Consider the following 20,953-nt stretch of genomic DNA (forward strand, 5'->3'; position numbering starts at 1 on the left):
GGGCTCTCCCAAAATGCTTCTCCCGTTCCTGCCGGGCAGTGCCAGGCTCTGTTGGGCAGAGGTTCTGCAGGAGCCTGAGCAGGAGCTCCATGGTTGGCACATCCCTGACCCCTGTGCTGCTGGGCCCCCTCTGCAGCTGCTCTGGAAAAGCAGAAAGTCAATTTGTATTTTTGAGGAGGAAAAGAGAAAATGTCTCTTTCTGTTTCTTGGTTACCAGTGTTTCTCAGTCTGTAACAACTGTTTTGTGTGTGTGTTGGTTCAGGAAAATGTGTTTGTTGCTATGGAAATGGAAGGAGCTTTTTCCCCAGATATAAATGCTGGGATAGTCCAGAGCAGAGAGAAACCCCTGGGTCTGGAGGAGCAGCTCCAGTGCCCGCCTGGATTTGGGGTTGGTGCTGCAGTGACCCGTGGGGGGCTCAGCCCTGGGTTTGTGTGAGCACTGACCCCTCTGTGGGACAGCAGCACAGCAGGAGCTCAGGGTTTGCTCTTCCATGGGGAAAACTCCCTGGAGCCCAGCAGGGCTTTGCCAGCCCTGGGGGAGCAGCACAGCCCCGCTGGAGTCACAGCCTGGCTCTCTGTGGGTTCTGCAGGGGGACAAGGGCAGGTGACAGCCCTGAGTGCCCCATTCCCTGCAGGACACGACAGAGATGTCCCTGCACCACAGTCCTGTCTCCTGAGATTTGGAAGTATCCCTGAATGCTGAAGTTTGCCTGTGTTTTCAGGAAGCTCCGAGTCACAGAAATGAATCATTTGCCAGGGCTGATGGACTTCAAACACCTGTGCTGACCTCCAGGAGTCACCTGAGCTTCACTCTGCTCACACCTCAGTACCTGAGACAATTTTCCTGGGAAATCTGGAGGATTCCTGCCCTGGGTGGTGCTGCAGCCTCTGGAAATCAGGAGCTGCCACAGGGACAGGGAAATGTCCCAGCCAGTTCTCCTTGGGCACAGGGCTTTGCCTGGGTGGGTCTCACCCTCAAAGTTGCTTTTTCTCTGAAAAAGGGATTTTGTTTGGGTTTTTTTTACTAATTTTCAACAAAAAGATGCAAAGGTTTCAAGGCATTTCATACAAACTGTTCTGTTTGTTAGAGATCCTGGAAGGATGAGCATGGACCAGGAGCTTCGGATGGTTTGGGAAGAGAAAAAATGAACAATCAGAGAATATTTTGATGGAAATTGGCCCAACAGGAGTCACCCCCAAGCCCACAGGTGAGTGGCAGCAGGTGAGGTGTTAAGGGCCCCTTCTCCAGGAAATCTTTCCCTGGTTGCTGCTCCTGCCAGGGAATGCTCATGAAATCCAGGGTTTCACATCACCCATGTCCCTGACTCTCCTGTCCGTGCTCCTTGGGGCAGGAAGCCAGGCTGGCAATCACATCCCCCCTTGGAAAAAGCACCTCTGCAAAGGGAACAGCTGAACACCCCAATTCCAGCTGTTGGCAGCTGGAGATGGATCATTGCCTCAGGGAGTGGCATCAACCCCCTGTGGGATTCCCCAGGAGTGAGCAGTGACTGGGACAGCCCTGAGTGACCCCAAAGGGAACCTGGGGGTTCCTCCCCATGGCCTGAGCTCCTCCTGGGCTGGCACAGGGGTCCCAGAGAAGCTTTGGCTGCCCCTGGATCCCTGGAATGTTCCAGGTTGATCCCAGGAGGTCCTGCAGGTGCTGGGCAGCCCCAGGAGCCAGGAGGGAAATCCACAGCAAACTGATCTTAAACCAAGTGAATGTCCTGAAAGGCCCTCACAGATTTAATTACCCCTGCTCAGGGATTGGAGCAGCTTCCCAAAATTCCCTCGTGATTTGGGACCCCAGGTTTGTACAGAGCAATCAGGAGCTGAGACTCAAATGCCTGAGGTCCCATTTTAAAGTGATTTAGAGGGTGAGAAGTTGAGCTTCTGTTCAAAGCCTGAAGGCTTTTTTATGCCTGAAAAAAGAAACACTTTCAGCATCTTTCTGCCAGTTGGACACGGTTCAGTTTGCCCCCCGTGCTGAGGAGACACCAGATCTGGGGACATGTGGGGTGACAGTGACTGGAAGAGGACAGAGGGGAGAGGCTGGAGCTGTCACCCTGTCCCTTGCAAAGGAATAAAACACATCCCCAAGGGCAGAGCACCCTCCCTCCTCCCTCCTCAGCATCCCTGGGTGCTTCTCCAGCCCAGTCCCAAAGCAGCCCTCCAAAATTCCATGTTTCTCTCAGAACGCCGTGGCCAGGCAGGGTGAGAGCACGGTAGCGCTTTGCCATCAAGGAAACCGCAAGAACAAGCAGAGATGTTATCTCTGACATCTGGCTCCCATCAGGGAGCTCTGTCTGCCTTCCTCGATGGACCCAGGATGGCCCTGGGCTGCTTTTTGTTTCAGGACTCCTCAGCCACAGCAAAGCCAGCAGAGGGATCCCAGAGCTGGGGACACAAAGGTGGCACTGCCACCCTTCCCCCTGCCCTCCTCCCCTCAGCATGGCCACAGAGCAGCCAAGTGTCCTCACCCACCCTTCCAAGCCCCAGGGGACAGATTTTAAGGAGCTCATGCAGTGTCACCCTGCCATGGGCCTTGGGCACTGCCAGGGACCCAGGAGCAGCCCCAGCTCTGTGGGCACCCTGAGCTCTGAGTGTCCTGCTCCTGCTCTCAGGGTGATCATGAGGTTTAAGGTCCCAGAATCCTTTCCCTGGGTCAGGCTAAAAGGGATCCCTGGAGAATTTTGCCTTCTGGGATCTGTGCACGTCCTGCACACATCCTGCCCTGTGCCAGGAGCCTGCCCAGGGCTTTTTGCTCTTCTGTTATTTCAGGCACTGGCTTTGGATTAAATGCTTGTGATATGAGCCCTGAGTTGTGCTGTGATCCTGGGGAGGGGATGTTCCATAAATCCAGAGGCTGTTCCACAGACCCTGAGGATGTTCTATAAATCCAGAGGCTGTTCCACAGATCCTGAGGTTGTTCCACAGATCCTGAGGATGTTCTATGAATCCAGAGGATATTCCACAGACCCTGAGGATGTTCTATAAATCCAGAGGCTGTTCCACAGATCCTGAGGTTGTTCCACAGATCCTGAGGATGTTCTATGAATCCAGAGGATATTCCACAGACCCTGAGGATGTTCTATAAATCCAGAGGCTGTTCCACAGATCCTGAGGAGGGGATGTTGCACAGCCCTTCTACACAGCCATGGATTCCCCAGGTCTCTGTTGCTGCCAGGGTCAGGCACACACACAGATCCTCTCCCCATGGAAGTCCTGTGGACAAGGGAATGTTTCCCTGTCAGATAAATCTTCAGCAGGTTTGGAATATCCTTACCCAGAGCTAGCCAGAAGAAAGAATTTCTGTGGATTTCTATGAACACAGAAAATTCTGAAAAAGCCAGAAAATCCACAGAAAACGCTGCTCTCCAGAAGCAGCCTTTCATCCAGACATCAGAAATCCAAGCTCTCCCTGTGTCCAGCTTGAGCAGGTGAATTTGTGCCTCATGCAGCTCCAGCTTCCATCACCCTCTAAGGAGGTGCTGGGGTTATTTTTAGAAGGAATCTATAAAACCAACCCTCCAAAGCAGCCACCAGCAGACAGAATGGAGCTGGCAGCCACTGAGGCCGTGCTGCTACTTGGTTACACCCACGGTGCCCATAAATCCTGCTCCACTCCCGGCCCTTCCCTGACGCCTCCCAGCTGTTCCCCAGGATCCTTTTTTGGGTACTTTTCCCCAAAGGCACATGTGGTTCTTTGTTCAGAACTTTCTGGTGATTAAATTGACCATTCAGTCCTGGTAAGTGAAAACAAAGCCTGCAGGCAGCTCAGTGCACAGGAAACAGCTGGGAGAGGATGCTGGAAGGGATTTCCATAAAAGCCAATGATTCATGGAAATGTTCAGTGAGCGGGGTCAGCCCCGGGCTCCTCCGACGGAGCCGATTCCAGAGCCCCGCCCGGCATTCCCAAATTCCCAGTGCCCACCCGAGGGAACTGCCAAAATTCAGCCTGGGGGATGCTACATCCCCAATTTCTGCTGCCCTGGATGTGGGGAAAGGGACGTCAGGAGAGGACAATGCCTGTGTTACAGGGGTGGGGGGACAGCACACAGGGAATGGCTCCACATGGAGAGAGGGCAGGGCTGGATGGGATTTTGGGCAGGAATTGCTCCCTGGCAGGGTGGGCAGGGCTGGCACAGGGTGCCCAGAGCAGCTGTGGCTGCCCCTGGATCCCTGGCAGTGCCCAAGGCCAGGCTGGACATTGGGGCTGGGACAGTGGGAGGTGTCCCTGCCATGGCAGGGGTGGCACTGGAGGAGCTTTAAGGTCCTTCCAACACAGCCCAGTCTGTGATGATGATGATGATGGTGATGGTGATGGTGATGGTGATGGTGATGGTGATGATGATGGTGATGGTGATTTGGGCAGGACAGAGTGTGACTCTCCAGCAGGAAGAAGAACCTGCTGCATTCCGTGGCTCTCCAGGCTCCTTCCCTCTGTGCCCACCAGATTTCTTCCAGGACTCTTCCCCTGGAATTCAAAGCAGGTACTGCCAGCTGGGCATCACCCCCTGGAATGGTGCCAGGCCAAACCAAACCAAACCAAACCAAACCAAACCACTTTCCACGTCCCATAAACAGGAGATGGAAAATCCCCTTTGGGGCACTCGGTTCAGCTGCCCCTGTAGCTCAGGGCTGCTCCTGACAGGACATTTTCCATGGATTTTTCCCACCCACTTTGAATGACTCAAGCACAGGGGCTCCACCAGTGCCCAGGGATCCTCCCTGGCATTTTCCTCTCTCTCTCACACTGAGACTTTCCTTCCCTTTCCCAGCTGCCAGCCCTTCCCTCCCATCTGGACCCCCTGGGTTATTCCTCCCTTTCTTTCCCTGACATTTCTCACCCTGTGCTCATTCTGTGCCTGAGTTCTGCTGATCTCAGCCACATCCCACTGCAGGGAACTGGGAAAAAGGCCTGGAAAAGTGGGAAAGTGACCTCAGGGACACCCTGGGCAACCCCCCCTCAGTGGAAGGGTCTCCATCCCCCTGGTGCAGAGCCTGGAGGGCCAAGGAGAACAATCCATGGGGGCTGGGAATGGCTCCCAGGACTGTGCCAGATGCTCCACACAAATGATATTACAATGTTAAAATCCCCTCAACATTAATCTCAGGCAGTGCCCCTTTTATTATCCCACCCAAATCAATTCTGGGAGGATGAAACCCCTGGATTAGTGTTTCACACCATGACTGTTTGGGGTTTGTTCTTCCTTCAGCAGCACCCTCCCAACCACCTGTAACCACCAAGGACAAAATCCAACATTGAATTTTCATGATGGAAATAAGGGCCTGATTTAAATAACTAAAAATGCAGCGGTGGGGGGTTGCCTGAGAAAAGAAATTTCCCCAATTTCATTATCCTGCTCTTATTTTAGTATTGAAAATGCACAGTACAAAGCAAGGCAGTCAGGTTTTTATTCTGATTAATACATTTTAATGATCTGTGGCATCAGTTTCTATTTCCATGCACTTTTAACACTGCTTAGGAACTAAGATGCTTTTTCCTGCAGTCCAATTTCTTTTTCTTTTGTAGAAAAACTCCATCTGCAAGGCACAGTCGGGATCCCAGATCCTACACACACCTCAAAGCAAGGTCTAGTGATCATCCCAGCTTTGGTTTGTGATATCCCAGTGGGAATGAAATGATATCCATGGCAAGCTGAGCATGGCCAGTGCTGGAGGAGCAGCAGGACCACACAGGGGCTGGACTCCCCATCCTGGCTCTGGAGAACATTTTGGGCAACTTCAGGTGGGAAAAGGATGAGCCACACCGAGGCAGTGACTGAGATTCTGTGGTTTCCTCTTGTCCCTTGTCACCTGGGAGCAGGTGTGGATCCCCCAGCCCCTCCCTGCTGGCAGGGTCACTAAGGAGGGGTTTGGCCACGCCGTGGGTGGTGCCTGGGGCTCACACAGAGCATCGCCCCCATCCCACGAGCCCCTTTTCCCTGCGGGCCATCGGGGATGGATTGATCCTTCCTGGGAAGGCTCAGGGCTGTGGGAGCTCCCTCCAGAGCAGGCAGCACCCCCAGCTCTGCCAGGGGCAAACTGGAGCTTTTCCAGCAGGGAAGGACGAGACAGCCCAGGCCAGGGGAGGTTTTCTCCAAGGGAAGGGCTGGAACGCTGCCCACAGGCAGGACCCACAGGGACAGGTTTGTTCCAAGCCTGGAGCTTTGTTTGGCTTTGCCTCGTGCCACGAGTCCTGGAGTGCAAGGTCCCTGACACCATTCCACAAGAACTTCCTGCAGGAAGTTTGATTTCCTAAAATTCCAGGGCTGTAATGAGGTGCTGCTGCCTTTCATCCCACCATGGAAAACAGTTGGTAAACTTTCCTTGACATGGTGAGATTCACTAAATTGTTTTCAAAGCCAGTAAAAAAGGGTCCCTGACATTTCCATATTTTGTTTATTGCTTAGCAGCAGGAGCTCCGGGTTCTGGGAGGGAGGGGGAGAAGGGAAATATTTGTTTTGGACTTGGTTTGGATCCAGGACCTGGCCACTCCCTCATGCCAGAACCATGATCCTGTTATTTTACGTGCTGTTCCTCCCTGGCCACACTCCCCTTGTACTCCAGCTGCTGCTCCAGGACAAACAGGGGGACAAGAGCCCAGATTTGAAATGATGGAATCATGGAATCACAGACTGCTTATGGCTGGAAGGGACCTCAAAGCTCACCCAGTTCCACCTTCCCTGTCCAAGCCCCAGGGATCCAAACCCTGGATCCATCCATCCATCCATGCTGGATCCTGTGATGCTGGGCCATTATTCCTGCCCAGGGCCAGGGCACTGGAACAGGATGAACTTTAAGGTCCCTTCCAACCCAAACCTTCTGGGATCCAGGGATTCTCTGATTTCAATCCCACTCCTTGAAGATGTGCTGCTCTTTGTGCTCCTCTCGGAGAGACTTTTTACTTTTCTCCTCTTGAAACGCACGCAGCCATTTAATTACACCATGAATAAATTAACGGACAAAGTTATTGCATCAAAAATAAATAAAAATTCAACTGGATTTGCAATTGTAGGAACTGGATGAGCTGGGGTTCCTTTGGAGGCTGGAATGGAGCTGTCAGAGCTGGCTCGGCCGGAGCCTCATCCCGGCGGGGCCGCGGCTGCGGGGCTCGCCCGGCGGGGCCGCCCTTGCCTTGGCCGGGATGGCATCGAGGGACCCGGTGCTGCTGCTGCCACCTCCGTGCCGGCCCGAACCGGGGCCCCGGGCAGCCCTGGCCGTCCCCAGGTGTCCGGACAGGCGGAGATCGCCGGGGGGCAGCGAGCGGGGCGAGGCCGGCAGGGTCCCACTGAGCCTCCGCAGCTCCAGCACCTGATCCCGGGCACGGCCCAGAGCCGCCGTCAGCTCGAAACGCTCCTCGCACTCCCGGCGCACCGTGTCCTGCAGCAGGGAATTCTGCAAAGACACAGAGAGAGAAACACCCGGGATAGTGACAGACATCACACCGTGTCCTGCAGCAGGGAATTCTGCAAAGACACAGAGAGAGAAACACCCGGGATAGTGACAGATATCACACCGTGTCCTGCAGCAGGGAATTCTGCAAAGACACAGAGAGAGAAACACCGAAAATAGTGACAGATATCACACCGTGTCCTGCAGCAGGGAATTCTGCAAAGAGAGAGAGAAACAACGGGAATAGAGCATCCATCACACCTGGACACCATCCCTGCAGCAAGGAATTCTGCAAAGAGAAACACTGGGAATGTTCTATCCATCACACCTGGACGCACAACAGGGAATTCTGAAAATAGAAACATCAGGATTGCTCCATCCATCACACCTGGACGCTCCTGGGACAGGGACCTGCCCTGCACTGTCCTTCTGTTCCCTGGGGAGCCAGTGGGAAATGCCAGGGAATGCTCAGAAGCTTTTCCTGCTCTCCTGCCCAGCTGGGAGAACTGGGCATGAATGTATGGAATCAGGAATGGAATCAGGAATGGAACCAGGTTTGGAATCAGGTATGAAATCAGATATGGGACCAAGTATGAACACATGGAACCAGGTATGAAAGCAGGTGTGGAAGCAGGTGTGGGATCAGATATGAAATCAGATATGGAACCAGGTATGGAATCAGATATGGAACCAGGTATGAAAACATGGAATCAGGTATGAACTCCTGGAATCTTGGAATCACTCATGGGAAGGCCAAGTTGTCCCCCTGTTGTCCCAGCACTGCCTCTATCCCACACCCCCATCCCTGGGCACACACTGGGCACAGCCTCACTGGAATTCCCCCACACCCTTCCCCTCTTTCCAAGGAACACATCAGCACCAACCCCAGCCCTAACTCACTTGGAAGAGTTTTATTTTTGCTGTTGGCCAATTCTTTCTCCTGCCACTGAACTGCTTTGGACATTCCAGCCTAATCTTATCTGAGTCCCTGACTCCACATTTCCCATGTGGAGCAGCTCTCTGCTCCCTCCCCATTATATTCCAAGCATTCAGCAAATGTTTGTGGTCAGCACAGCCATCAGTTGGATTTCTCTTTGCATTTAATTCATTTTTATGCATTCCTGAATTAGGGAATGTGGCTGCACTGGTGGCAGCTGGGACACCAGTTGAAGGAATGAGAGACATCCGTGTCTTCTACCCTAAAAACTGGGAATTCTTCAATGTTAACTCATGTTTGGGCAGAGGGACATGAGGCTACAGACTAAGAAAGGCCTTTCATGACTTTAAAAATAGATATATTTCCCTACAAAACACTAATTTAAGCATTTGCTGAATTAAAACTTCACATCTTTTGTCATCTACCATATTCAGGAAATGATGATGGATTTGTTTGAGAAATCTTTGTGTTTCAATGGATTTTCTGGCCAGAAACACAGAACTTTGAATGATTTTAGAAATCACATGTCTGCAAACAAAAATAACCAGGCATTTCCTGGGTCCTGTTCCTACCTCCTCTTGAACTTGACTCAAACTGTGAATCAGCTGTGTCTTCTCCTGGCTTAATTTTTCCAGCTCATCTGACTTGTGCTTAATTTCTTTCCTCAGTTTGTCCAGGAATGATTCATTGTTGCTCTTTTCCATGGTCAGCTGGAATTCCAGTTCACTGATGAGCCTTTTAAGGCCCTGGATTTCTTTTTCCCTGTCCCCATCCTTCTCTGCCAGCTTCATTTGGGCATCTTGGAGCTTCTTCTCCAGAATTTCTGTCTCCATCCTCAAACTCTTGGTGGCACTGGATATTAAACCTGGGATCTGGGGGAGATCAGACAGGAATTAATCTCGATTCAGTACCTCTAAATATGGAGAATTAATAGGAAAAAAAAAAACCAACAAATTCAAACTTGCAGGTCCTCAGAGAGGAAAAAAAAAAAAAGCTCTGAATTTAAATAATTCCCTCAGAGAACACCCGAGAGCTGTAAATTAATCACCACTCACTGAGAACACAGAGATTAATTAGTGTGTTCAAGATGAAACAGAGACATCGAGACATTTTTCCATTGAAAAAGGGAAATTTTAACTTCAAGTTAAATTTACTGCAAGTCAGTTATTCCTCAGGGTTTAAAAAATCACAGTTAAATATTTGTCAAGTGAACAAAGCCAAACTTATTTTCAGCTCTAAATCACCACACAACGTCCCAGATTTTAAATAACAATATAACCTCATCACATTCCTTTTTATTTTCCCAGATTTCTCAGATTTTCTCAGGAACTGTATCAAACCTTTTGAAAACTCAGGTTTCAGGTACAATTTCTAAATTTTTGTGCAAAATCTGAGGGGGATCTGGAGCTCCCCTGTGGTGCCAACACCAGTCCAGCCCAGTGGCCTTTACTGACCCTGGAGCTGCTGGGAAAAAAAAAAAAAAAAAAAAAAAAAAAAAAAAAAAAAAGAAAGAGTGGGATTGGGGCACCTCAGCAGAGCCTGAAACAGCCCCTTTAAGCTTTTAAAACATGATAATGTCAGATTAAATATAATTAACAACTCTGGGGACATAGATGGAGATTTAGTAGTGAAAATATGAGATGACAAAGAACTTCCCCACCAATTCACTTGAACTGGGATAGTTATTTTCAGCCTGTTCTATTAAAAAAAAAAACAACTAAATATACTAAAACTGGGGAAAAGTATCATCCAGAGAGAGGATGACACACAGAGGTTTTATTCCTTCACATCCCCATTTTGCAGAGTTTTTATTCCTTCACATCCCCATTTTTTACACGTTTTATTCCTTCACATCCCATTTTTTGCAGAGGTTTTATTCCTTCACATCCCATTTTTTGCAGATGTTTTATTCCTTCACATCCCATTTTTTTGCAGATGTTTTATTCCTTCACATCCCATTTTTTGCAGAGGTTTTATTCCTTCACATCCCATTTTTTGCAGTTCTCTGGGATTTCTCTGGAGCACTGCACACCTTCTGCTGCAGCTCCTCGTGCTCCCTCTGGAATTTGCTGATCAGCTCCTGCTGTTTTTGTCTCTCCAGCTCCAGCTCCACTCTGGCCTCTTCCCTGACTTTCAGCATTGCCTCCTTGTGCCGAGCCTCCCCTTTGGCCAGGTCCATTTCCAGCTGGGGACAAGAGGGGTCAGTGGGGATGGGATCGTGGGATAATGGGATTGTGGGATCGTGGGATCATGGGATTGTGGGATCATGGGATTGTGGGATCATGGATTGGATCATGGGATTGTGGGATTGTGGGATCATGGGATAATGGGATCATGGGACTGTGGGATAATGAGATAATGGGATCATGGGATTGTGGGATAATGGGATCATGGGATAATAGGATCATGGGATAATGGGATCATGGGATCATGGATGGGATCATGGGATTGGATCATGGGATCATGGGATAATGGGATTGTGGGATCATGGGATCGTGGGATCATGGGATAATGGGATCATGGGATAATGGGATTGTAGGATCATGGGATAATGGGATCATGGGATCATGGGATCGTGGGATCATGGGACAATGGGATCATGGGATAATGGGATCATGGGATTGTGGGATCATGGGATAATGGGATTGTAGGATCATGGGATAATGGGACAATGGGATCGTGGGATCATGGGATGAGATTTTGCAATGGGAATTTGGGATGGGATTTTGGGATTTTGGGATTTGGGGACTTTGGGATTTCGGGATTTCGGGATGGACCTTAAATCCCACCCATCCCACCCTGCCATGGCAGGGACACCTCCCACTGTCCCAGGCTGCTCCAAGCTCATCCAACCTGGCCTTGGACACTGCCAGGGATCCAGGGACAGCCACAGCTGCTCTGGGAATTCCATCCCAGCCAGGAATTCCCAATATCCCACCCATCCCTGTCCTCTCTCCATTCCCTGTGTCCTGTCCCTCCATCCCTTGTCCCCAGTCCCTCCCCAGCTCTCCTGGAGCCCCTTCAGGCCCTGTAAGGTCACAAGCTCATCCCAGACCTTTCTCCAGCTTGGAATATTGGGTGAAATTCCCCAGTCCTTACAGCATCTCCACTAATTCACATTATAAATTCAATTTTGAAAATTCAGCCATAATTTCCCCAATAGAAAATTGTGAAGGAAACCCTGAGGGCTGCATTTAGGAGAACACTTTTCCTAACCCAGGATGTTCCCATTCCCTTTGTGCAGCAGATTCTGATGGATTTAATTGCAGCAGGCACATTAAATGCACAGCACAAACCTCATTACTTCAAATGATTAAAAGCACAAAAGCCCACAATGAGCTTAATTATAATTATCTAATTCCACACATTATTATGAGCAGAAGTGTAATAAATCTCCCTGATGTCTTTAGGGGGAAAAGAAAAAAACTGGAAATATTTTCATTATTTTTTAAACCAAACTATGCCAAATTCTGGGTGTGGAAGAGGTACAAATCTCCCACTAAGTTATAGCTTAAAAATTGCTGTATTTGTAAGATGCTCTTCTTATTATGTAAGACTCTTATTAATTTTCTTTTCTTCTTCATATAATAATAATAATAATAATAATAATAATAATAATAATAATAATAATAATAATAATAATAATAATAATAATAATAATAATAATAATACATTACTACTATTATTATATTACTACCATTATTATAATATTATTATTGTTATTATTTGTATATTCTTAGATGGGAGTTGGGATTCTGAACATAAATCCCCAGATTTATTAACTCTACCTCTTATTATAGATCCTGGTCATTTATTGGAGGCTCCATTTGTTTAAAATGAAGGCAATATAAAAACCTGAGCTCACTCATACAAAACATTTCACATTTAATATCTGAAATTAATAAAGCTGAGAACCAGAAGAGGAAATAAAGTGGACGTTGATGTTCCAGGAGAGCACAATGGCCACTAATTAATTTAATAATTATTTAATAATAATTGATTTAAACCCGCTTACACAGCCCTCATTAATTGATATTTTAGAAATCCAGAAGATAAATGTGTTTCAGGAGGAATTTCTCCATGGTTCAGGAGGGGCTGGAGCACACCTGGGGTGTCTCAGGGCTTTGGTGTTTGGGCAAAGGTTGGATTTTATCATCTTTTTTTGGGGGAATTTTCCAACCTCAATAATCCCAGGATTCCATAAATATGATGTATTCCAATGGACTCATGTCTTAAATTGTCTTAAATTACTTCCTAAAAGTGATTTTTTTTTTGTTGTTCCACTAAAACAATTTCAGGTTTATGTATTTAAAGAGAAAAGTTCACCCTCTGGTGCAGTGGCACAAGCCAAAGGCAGAGTTGTCACTTTGTCACTTTGATTTTTTTGGCTGCTGAGCAGTTTTGGGCCCTTGCTGTGGCTGCATTTTAATGGCTGTGACACCAAAGCTGAAATTGCTGCCTCTCCCTCCCACCAATCTTTATTTTGTTCTCGTGTCAGGTTGAAAACCCTCTGTGATTGTGGAGCCAGCGTGATCCCCTCCCCAAATCACATCCTGGGGCAGGCAGGGGAAGCAGCTTCCAAAGAAATGTAACTGATCCTAATTGCTACCAGTCCCCAAATTTCCCTGGAACTAAATAAAGCTTTCAGACACTGAAACAAAAAATGCAGTAATTTCAGTCACCAATTATGTGAGGCTTAAATCAGACAAGTCACAATTATTGTTCAACTCTGCTTTTAAATTTTTCTTCACTGATATATACATTTATTTTCATTTCTTATTCTTTTTAAGACCCATTTTTTATTCTTTTTTAATACATAAATATATTTTTATCTGTTTTTCTTTTTAATAGATGACTGTATTTTTATTTCTTATTCAGCTCAGGTTTTTTGGGGGAAAAAGCTGCAGATGGAAACACGGTGGACGTGGTGGGAGTTTTTATAGGAAACAGCTTCCCAAATCCCACTGGAAGAGGCTGGCAGGAAAATTCCTCGGCCTAAAGGATATTCTGGACAAGCTGTGGCTGCCCCTGGGTTCTGGCAGTGCCCAAGGCCAGGCTGGGCAGGGCTTGGAGCAGCCTGGGACAGTGGGAGGTGACAATGGCAGGGGTGGCACTGGAGGAGCTTTAAGGTCCTTCCAACCCAAACCAATCTGGGATCCTGTGATTCCATGAACTGCAGCAAATATTCAATGTGCATTTTCTGACAGGAGATTTCCCAAAACAAACCCTCCCCTGTGAACTCCCCAGCAGAGCCACGACGAACAAAATTCGTGCCTTCCTGACAGAATTGGGGTTTGGTTTTTTTTTTTTTTTTTTTTGGCCGAGTGGCTCCCAAAGCAGTGAGTGTGTGGTTCCATGTGGCACTGGAGGGGATCATTCCCTGCTTGCTGTGTCCTCTGTGAATCTGAAACCCCCCCAGAGTCACCTTGTCCCTCCAGGAATCCTCGCTCCGAACCTTCTGCCTCAGCGCCTCCTGCAGCTGCTCCGTCCTGCTCTGCTGGGACACCAGCAGCAGCTCCCTAAAAACACACAAATCCCACTCAAACCTGCCCCTGCAATTCCCCCTCCCTGCAGGCAAGTCCTGCTCATCCAGGAATCACCACTTGGAATTTCCACCACCACCTCCTCACCTCCTGAATTTCCTGTTTTAATGAAAACACAGAGCTTGATCTTCCCCTTCAAATTCATACTTCTGTGCTATTTCTCAAGGACACAGAGAAACTTCAACTATTCCAACCAGAACTTGTATTTCATGAACTTGGAATATCAGGGTTATTAATTTAAGAATTGCAAGGGGTTTGGAATGAAAAGCACTGAGTGGGGCTTGTAGGGCACGACTGCTGCAGATTAAATTCCTGCCACTGGTGCTGTTAACAACTTGTCCCCCACAAAAAATGCCTCAGTATTCCCTCAGCAGGGTCTTGGGCAGGATCTGCTACTTGGGGAGGTGTGAGAGCAACTTCCCACCAGCTGAGTCTGGCCCTGCAGGGTCTGAGCTGTGAACAAAGCTGCCCTTGTCCCTGGGATTGCTTTGGAGGTGTGGAAAATAAAATCTGGGCTTCTGGGGGCTGTTCTCCCTGGAATGGGATGGACTTTGAGTGCCTTTGCTTGGGACTCACCAACCTGAATCCATATTTTTTTTAAATACCTGCAGGAGAATCTCCATCTCCAGTTCTGCTCCTGACAGCCACATTTTCACATTTCAGCGTTTAGAAGTGCCAGGAGGCACCAACTGTTCTGCATTTCAGGGGTTTGAATTTTCCCTGCACCTTTAGCTACAAAAATGGGGCCTTGGGGCTCTAGTTAAACTCAAGCTGAAGCCCAAACAGAACTTCCCTACTCCTATTTTTTAATAAGACTTTTTTTTTCTCATCATCCAAGTTTTATCTATCCCATAAGAATTTTAAAAAACCCCAATCCAATGACCTCCAAAATGCCCAGAATTTTCAGGAGCAGCTGAGTCCAGCTCAGCTCCTTTTACCTTTCCTGTTTCAGCATCAGCACCTCCTGCTCTGTTTGGCTCAGGAGAGCTTTAAGGGTTTCCAGCTCACTCTCTGATCTCCCTGTTCTTCTTTTCAGATCTTCTTCTTTCCTTTCTTTCTCAGCCACTTCCTCCTGTAAATGTTTGCAGATTTGTTGGCAAATGAGAAGGGATTCCTCTTTTTCCTTCAGTTCTTTCATAAGCCTACAGATGAAATAAAGAAACAGCAGCATTGTAGTTACTATATTCTTATTTATAGACAGAAATAATAATGCCTGGAAAAGAAAATATTGGTGAAAACTCCGTGTGTTCTTTATGAAGTTAAATCTACTGACCCGACAGAAAAGTTTTTAAAATGTATTGCATAAAAACTGAATTAAAATAGTAAAATGTTTGCTGTCATTGCTCAAAACTATGAAATATCATTTCAGCATTTACCTGGACTCAGCAATTCCATTTTCATATTTGATCTTTTTCAGTTCATTTTGACAGACATCAAGTTCTGTTGACTTCACCCTAAAAAACATTGAGAAAAAATGGATTTTATCCAAAGAAATGAACCTTTACTCCTGCAGCAGCCTGGACATCACTTCTGGGTGTGTTTTCCACCTTGCATTTTCCATTTCAGGTAAAAGGCCACAAACAGAAATCCCTGCCAGCTCCAGCAAAGGTTGCTAATAATTGGAAGTTGCAGCTCCAGTGCCATCTCAGCCTGAGCTGCATCACAAATGTTGCAAACAAGAAGTGACATCTTGCAACACTGATGACAGCTTTGAGTAATAAATGAATAAAATGGAACAACTCCCAATTTTGTAGGTAAAAGGGCTGGAAACTTTGCAGGTTTCGTGTCATTATGTCACCATTGCACCAATTAATAACCATGGTTAAGGTTCATATTTACATTTAAACAGATAGAGAAGATGTTGTTTTATTAAATTGTGCCCATATTACACTGAAATGTTAATTCACACTTGGAATGCCCCCAGTGTTTATTTAACTGTGTTCATGACATCTTTGTTTCCCACTCAATCCTTACATTATCACTGGAGTCCTTGGTTGCTAAGCATCCCAAATATTTGCAGCTCAGTTCCTCAGACCCCCGAGCAGAGGAACTGAAAGCACAAAGTGCAAAGAGCAGGGCAGCACAAATCCTTTGTTCCCATTGCAGGGAAACGTGGCCAAAGTGGTGAGGGATGGTCATGAGCCTGCTCCTGACTGCTGAGCTCCACTTCTGGAGCTTCCCAAACACAATTTGTGCCTTTCTGAATTCTGGAGGTGATGTCCCCAGGCTGCCCCAGTGCCCACGGAGGTTTGCAGCGCTCTGAAATTCGGAATTTGGCATTTGAAGTTAGCACGGTGGGATTTGTGATGTTTGGGTGGTGTTGGGGTGTCAGGCTCCTGCTCTGGAGTGTTCTGAGAGCCTGGGGAGTGCTCTGGAAATGGGAGAAAATCCTGGAATGGTTTGGGTTGGAAGGGACCCCAAATCTCACCTTTGTTCCACCCCATTTTCCATAGACCAGGTGGTTCCAAGCCCCACCCAGCCAGGCCTTGGACACTGCCAGGGGTCCAGGGACAGCCACAAATTCCCTGGAAAACCTGGGCCAGGCCTCCCCACCTAAAACAATTCCCTCCCAAAATCCCACCCGACCCTGCCCTCTGGCAGTGGGAAGCCGTTTTATTCCCCCTTGCTCAATCATTAGATATTCCTTCCCACACACATTTTTAGTCCCGAAATTCTGTGGATTTCCCAAAATGCATCCCACACCCGTGTGTTAGGGGATCATTGTCCCTCCTCTGCAGCTCCATCAATCCCTGCTGCAGGAAGGAAACCCTGCTCCCACAGCCAGGCTGGCTCAGAAATTATCATATGAAAATAAAATTGTTCCTCTGTTGGTCAAAACCTTCTCAGATCACTGCTGAGGAAAAAAAAAAAGTGGTTTAAGTGTTTTATGTGCAATGGGAAGCAAGCAAGGAATGGGAATCTTACAGCAACAGCTTCTTGTAGTGGTCCAGCTCTGCTGTCACCTTCTGCAGCTGCAGGCCAGCTGTCTCCACCTGATTTGTTAAATCTGGAAAAAAACCACGAGATTGTGTCTCTGTTAATGTTCCATTAATTCACTTTCATGGTTTGTTTGCAGGTCAGAGCTCGCTCCCACCTCAGGCAGAGTTTTACAGCAAAAAGCTGGGGTTTGTTTGTGTGTTTGGGGGTTTTTATCTCACCAGAAAACATCAAAATCAACTACACTGGAACACGAAATGCTTTAAATCAGATTGGTTGTACATAGAGCTGAGAGCAAACATGCAGAGAGGTGGAAAACTCACCTGGAATTTGCTTCATGTGAAACCCTGGCAGTAATTTTTTGGTGTGGGGTATTTGTTTTATTCTCTAAATGTTGTGTCAGAACACATCACCTCAGCTCCAATCAGCCACTGCCTTTCTCCCTGTACAATCTCTGCTTTTTTAGTTAAATTATCTCTGGTTTTGTGTGCCTTAATACCATCCTTTTCTATGCTTTTAAATCCTAAGAACAGCCAGAACTTGCAGATGTGATGCTCTTTAAACTGAAGCACCAGCACAAGGGCTTGATCTGATTTTCATCTCCATGAAGATATGACAGAATCATGGAATGGCTTGGCCTGGGAGGGACCTTAAAGCTCATCCAGTTCCTCTGTCCCAGGTTGCTCCAAGCCCCATCCAGCCTGGCCTGGAACACCTCAGCCTAGCAATGATTTAAAATCAAAGTTTTTACCAAAAGGACAGCACCACAAACTACATGAAAAAAAAAAAAAATCCAATGACAAATCACTGCAACAGATCTGGAAGTGAAAGAAAAACCAAGATTATTCCTCAGAAAGCAACAGCAAACAAAGTGAGGTGGCCTTGTCTCTGAAGGGAACAGCTCCCAAGACAGTCCTTCAAAATTCTGATGTATCTTCCCAGAAGCCAAATCTGTCACTCCTGTTCTTAAATTTATCATTTCACCCCAATTCCCTGAACTTCTGTAGCTTTTCCCACACGTCTCTTTCAGTCATTTCCAGCAATGATGATGGATGATCCCGGTGTGGGATTTCCTGCAGCCACACCTTATCTTGGCAAATCCTACAATTAGAAGAGTTCCCTTTTTTCAGTAAAGGGAAATTGTTCATTAGAATACAACAACAACAACAAAAAAAAAAGATCAGGGAAAGAATTATACAGGGTAAAACACACAGGACCTGTCAGCTCCATTCCCAAACTATCAGCATTTATAAAGAGCTTTTTGAAGAGAAAAGTGAAATCTCTTGGGACTTGACTAAACCCTTGGTAAAATCATGGAAGTGAATTGCAGAAGCACCTTCTGCACCACCTGCCGTGGGTGCCAAAACCAAACCAGCCCATTTTTGTGCAGTGCACCCCTCAGGTGCTGTGCTGGCTCTGCCATGGCACTGAGGTGAGCAGAGCTCTGAGCTGTGACAATTGGTGACACCTTCCCTTGTCCCTGAGCCAGCTGGGGTGGCCAAGCAGCCTCTGGCCAGGCCAGGCCACCTGCAGTCCCTGCCCTGGGCAAAACTCTGCTCTGCAGAACTCAACTCCCATTTCCTGGCAGTGCCTGTCAGAATTGCTACAGAAAAAGGGAGAAGTTTTGGCTGCAGCTGCCAGGCAGATGTGAGGCACAGCCCTGGGGAGCAGCCAAGCCTGCCAGCAGGAACGTGACTCTGAGAAAAGATTAAACCCAGATTAGTGTGGATGGACACAGAAAAAAACAGCAGAACCCTCTGCCCATCCTCACAGGCTGCTCTGAGAAGATTTTCCCAAACAGCTCTTTCTGACCTTTTCTAAATTGTTATTTTAAAAGGTCTCTGCCAATAATTAATAAATGTGGTATTTTTTTCTTCTCCCTCAACGTGGGAGTATGGACACAAGTTCTGGAATAAAGGAAAAGGAGAGGGATGATGCTTGGTTTGGTGCTGTACTTTGGGTGGTCTCTTTCAACACTGTTTCCTTTTTCACTCCATTTGTTTTCATGCACGGGAGTTTTTCATGAGGGAAGAGATGGATTTAATTATACAAACGGTTTCTGCAAGTCTCCTCTAGAGAGAATTCCCACCAAAGTCAATGGGAGCTGGTGAGCAGAAAGTCCCACACCCATGGAGGCAGATTTCAATGAAACCCGTGGTAAAAATGAGGCAACTAATAAGGAGAATGGCAATACAAATGGAAACTTGTGCTGAAAACTTGCTGAACAGAGGGAAATGTGTTCAAGCAGTTATGTAAAAATGTTCTCTGGTAATGAAAATCAAGCCTATTGCAAAACATGCAAAGCCAACAGAAAAACTCACTCTGTAATAGTGATACTGGGCCCAGGGCTGCATAAGAACCACATCTCAAACACTCAGCAGGCCAAATCCATCTCAGTTTCATTCATGTTTCATTTGACTTGTTTTTGTGACTCAGAATGCCTCTGAGCACAGCCATAAACCTTCCAGTAAGCTCCCAGTGAGCCTGGGACAGGGGCACAGCCCGAACCTGCTGAAGCACAGGAACAGAACAAAAGCTGGGCAATGCTTCCCCTTCCTGGAATTGCATCACTGCAGCCCCTGGTGTGTGCACAACACCCAGCAGAGGCTGCCCACAGCTGGATTTCAGCAATTTCACCACCCAGTTTGAATCCAAGGGCACGCTGCTGCTCCAGCTCCTGCCTGGAAACAGCAACAAGCGGTAAAGTTTTCAGTGAAAAATCAAAATAAGAAGCAGCACATTGGGTGAGCAGCCACTCTGGAAGCCATCAGCTCCACAGTTCATTCCTCACAGGTTGCCAGTGAGGCTGGATCAGAGGCACACGGTGCTGGAGCTGTGTCATTTTCTGCTTTTCCTGCAAAACCTACAAAATCCAATCCAATATAATTCCCGACAATTTGGGGGTAATCTCAAGAAAAGCTCAAAAAGCACACACAAAAAAAAAGAAGATTATTTCTCTCTAGTTAAGACTTATGGGGAGGTTCATAAGCACGGCTCAAACTGATGATGGAATGCCAGGATAATTTGGCTTGGGAGGGGCTTTAAATCCCACCCAGTGCCACCCCTGCCATGGCAGGGACAGCCCCCACTGTCCCAGGCTGCTCCAAGCCCTGTCCCAGCCTGGCCTGGCACCTTGCAGGGATGGAGCAGCCACAGCTTGAGCCTCAAACCCATCAGCCATCGCCCAGCAGGGTTTGGATCCTGCATTTTCCTCTCCCCTGCACCCCTTTGGGTCCTGTCTCAGCCATCAGGAACACACTGGGAGCTCAAAGCTGGCCAAGGAATTGGAACGGGGAGCTCACAGATCCCTGGCCAAGGCAAGCTGGAACCCAGCCCCTCCTGCTGCATTGCTCTTGTTCTTGTATTCTGGGAAATAGCAGCTTGCAGCAATTATTTAAAAGTTACTTAATAACTGCTCCCTGTACGAGCCCTGAATTTGGCCAGTGAGCTGTGTCAAAGGGGGCAAAAATATTGAATTTTTCTCAGAACACTAATTCCAGGCAAATTCAGATGTACACTTAACACAGATAGTTTCCAGCACACTTATTTAAAGAGCATAGCAGACAATCTGTGAGAAATATGAAATACATCCACGAAAAAATGACAGTGTCAGAGCAGGAAAACGTTGCCTCATGTTTCTAAGGAGACCAAAGAAGTGAAGTAACACCCCAAGTCCCTGCTCAGAACACAACTAATTATTTGTATTTATAATAGTTCATATACTGTGCTCTCTAAGATAATTTCTTTTTTTTTTTTTTTTTTGTCTACACAAGAAAGTCCTTCTTTTAATTTGTGACTCACAGAAGTCTGGAAGGAGCCCAGGGATGGACTCCAGATTTAAATCCTTTCTGGACACCTCACCAGTGCCATCAGGAAGTGTCCAAATCACTCAAAGCTGCCAGGAACTGGGAGGATGTGCCAGGACAGGAGTGACTGGGGCTTATCTCCCCCAGCAGATGCTGCTGACCACTGCCAGACTGGGTTTTCTGCTTCACTCTTTCATCTTCATATAGAAAACCAGCAGAGAAAAAGTAGCAAAAGGGACCAGATTCTGAATAATTCTAAATAATTCTAAATAATTCTAAATAATTCTAAATAGTTGTGAGTGGCACAAACCAAGGGCAGCCTCAACAGAATAAAC

At 47.3% G+C, this 20,953-nt stretch overlaps 1 protein-coding gene across 2 annotated transcripts in view; it reads right to left on the reverse strand.

Annotated features, from left to right (window-relative positions):
• Positions 1-5,401: 5,401 nt before the first annotated feature.
• The window catches only part of LEKR1 (leucine, glutamate and lysine rich 1), a 35,568-nt gene continuing 20,016 nt past the window's right edge, over positions 5,402-20,953 (reverse strand). For both annotated transcript variants that reach the window (XM_088171102.1, XM_088171103.1), the window contains exons 6-12: positions 16,801-16,882; positions 15,252-15,329; positions 14,814-15,017; positions 13,758-13,851; positions 10,365-10,517; positions 8,905-9,204; positions 5,402-7,398 (exon numbers count right to left, since the gene is read on the reverse strand). In XM_088171102.1, the coding sequence (XP_088027228.1) occupies positions 7,063-7,398; positions 8,905-9,204; positions 10,365-10,517; positions 13,758-13,851; positions 14,814-15,017; positions 15,252-15,329; positions 16,801-16,882 (1,247 nt within the window). In that variant the 3' untranslated portion in view covers positions 5,402-7,062. The remainder of the gene's footprint in view (positions 7,399-8,904; positions 9,205-10,364; positions 10,518-13,757; positions 13,852-14,813; positions 15,018-15,251; positions 15,330-16,800; positions 16,883-20,953) is intronic.

This window comes from Sturnus vulgaris, chromosome 10 (genome assembly GCF_052056855.1).
Source record: "Sturnus vulgaris isolate bStuVul1 chromosome 10, bStuVul1.hap1, whole genome shotgun sequence".
Classification (NCBI taxonomy): Eukaryota; Metazoa; Chordata; class Aves; order Passeriformes; family Sturnidae; genus Sturnus; species Sturnus vulgaris.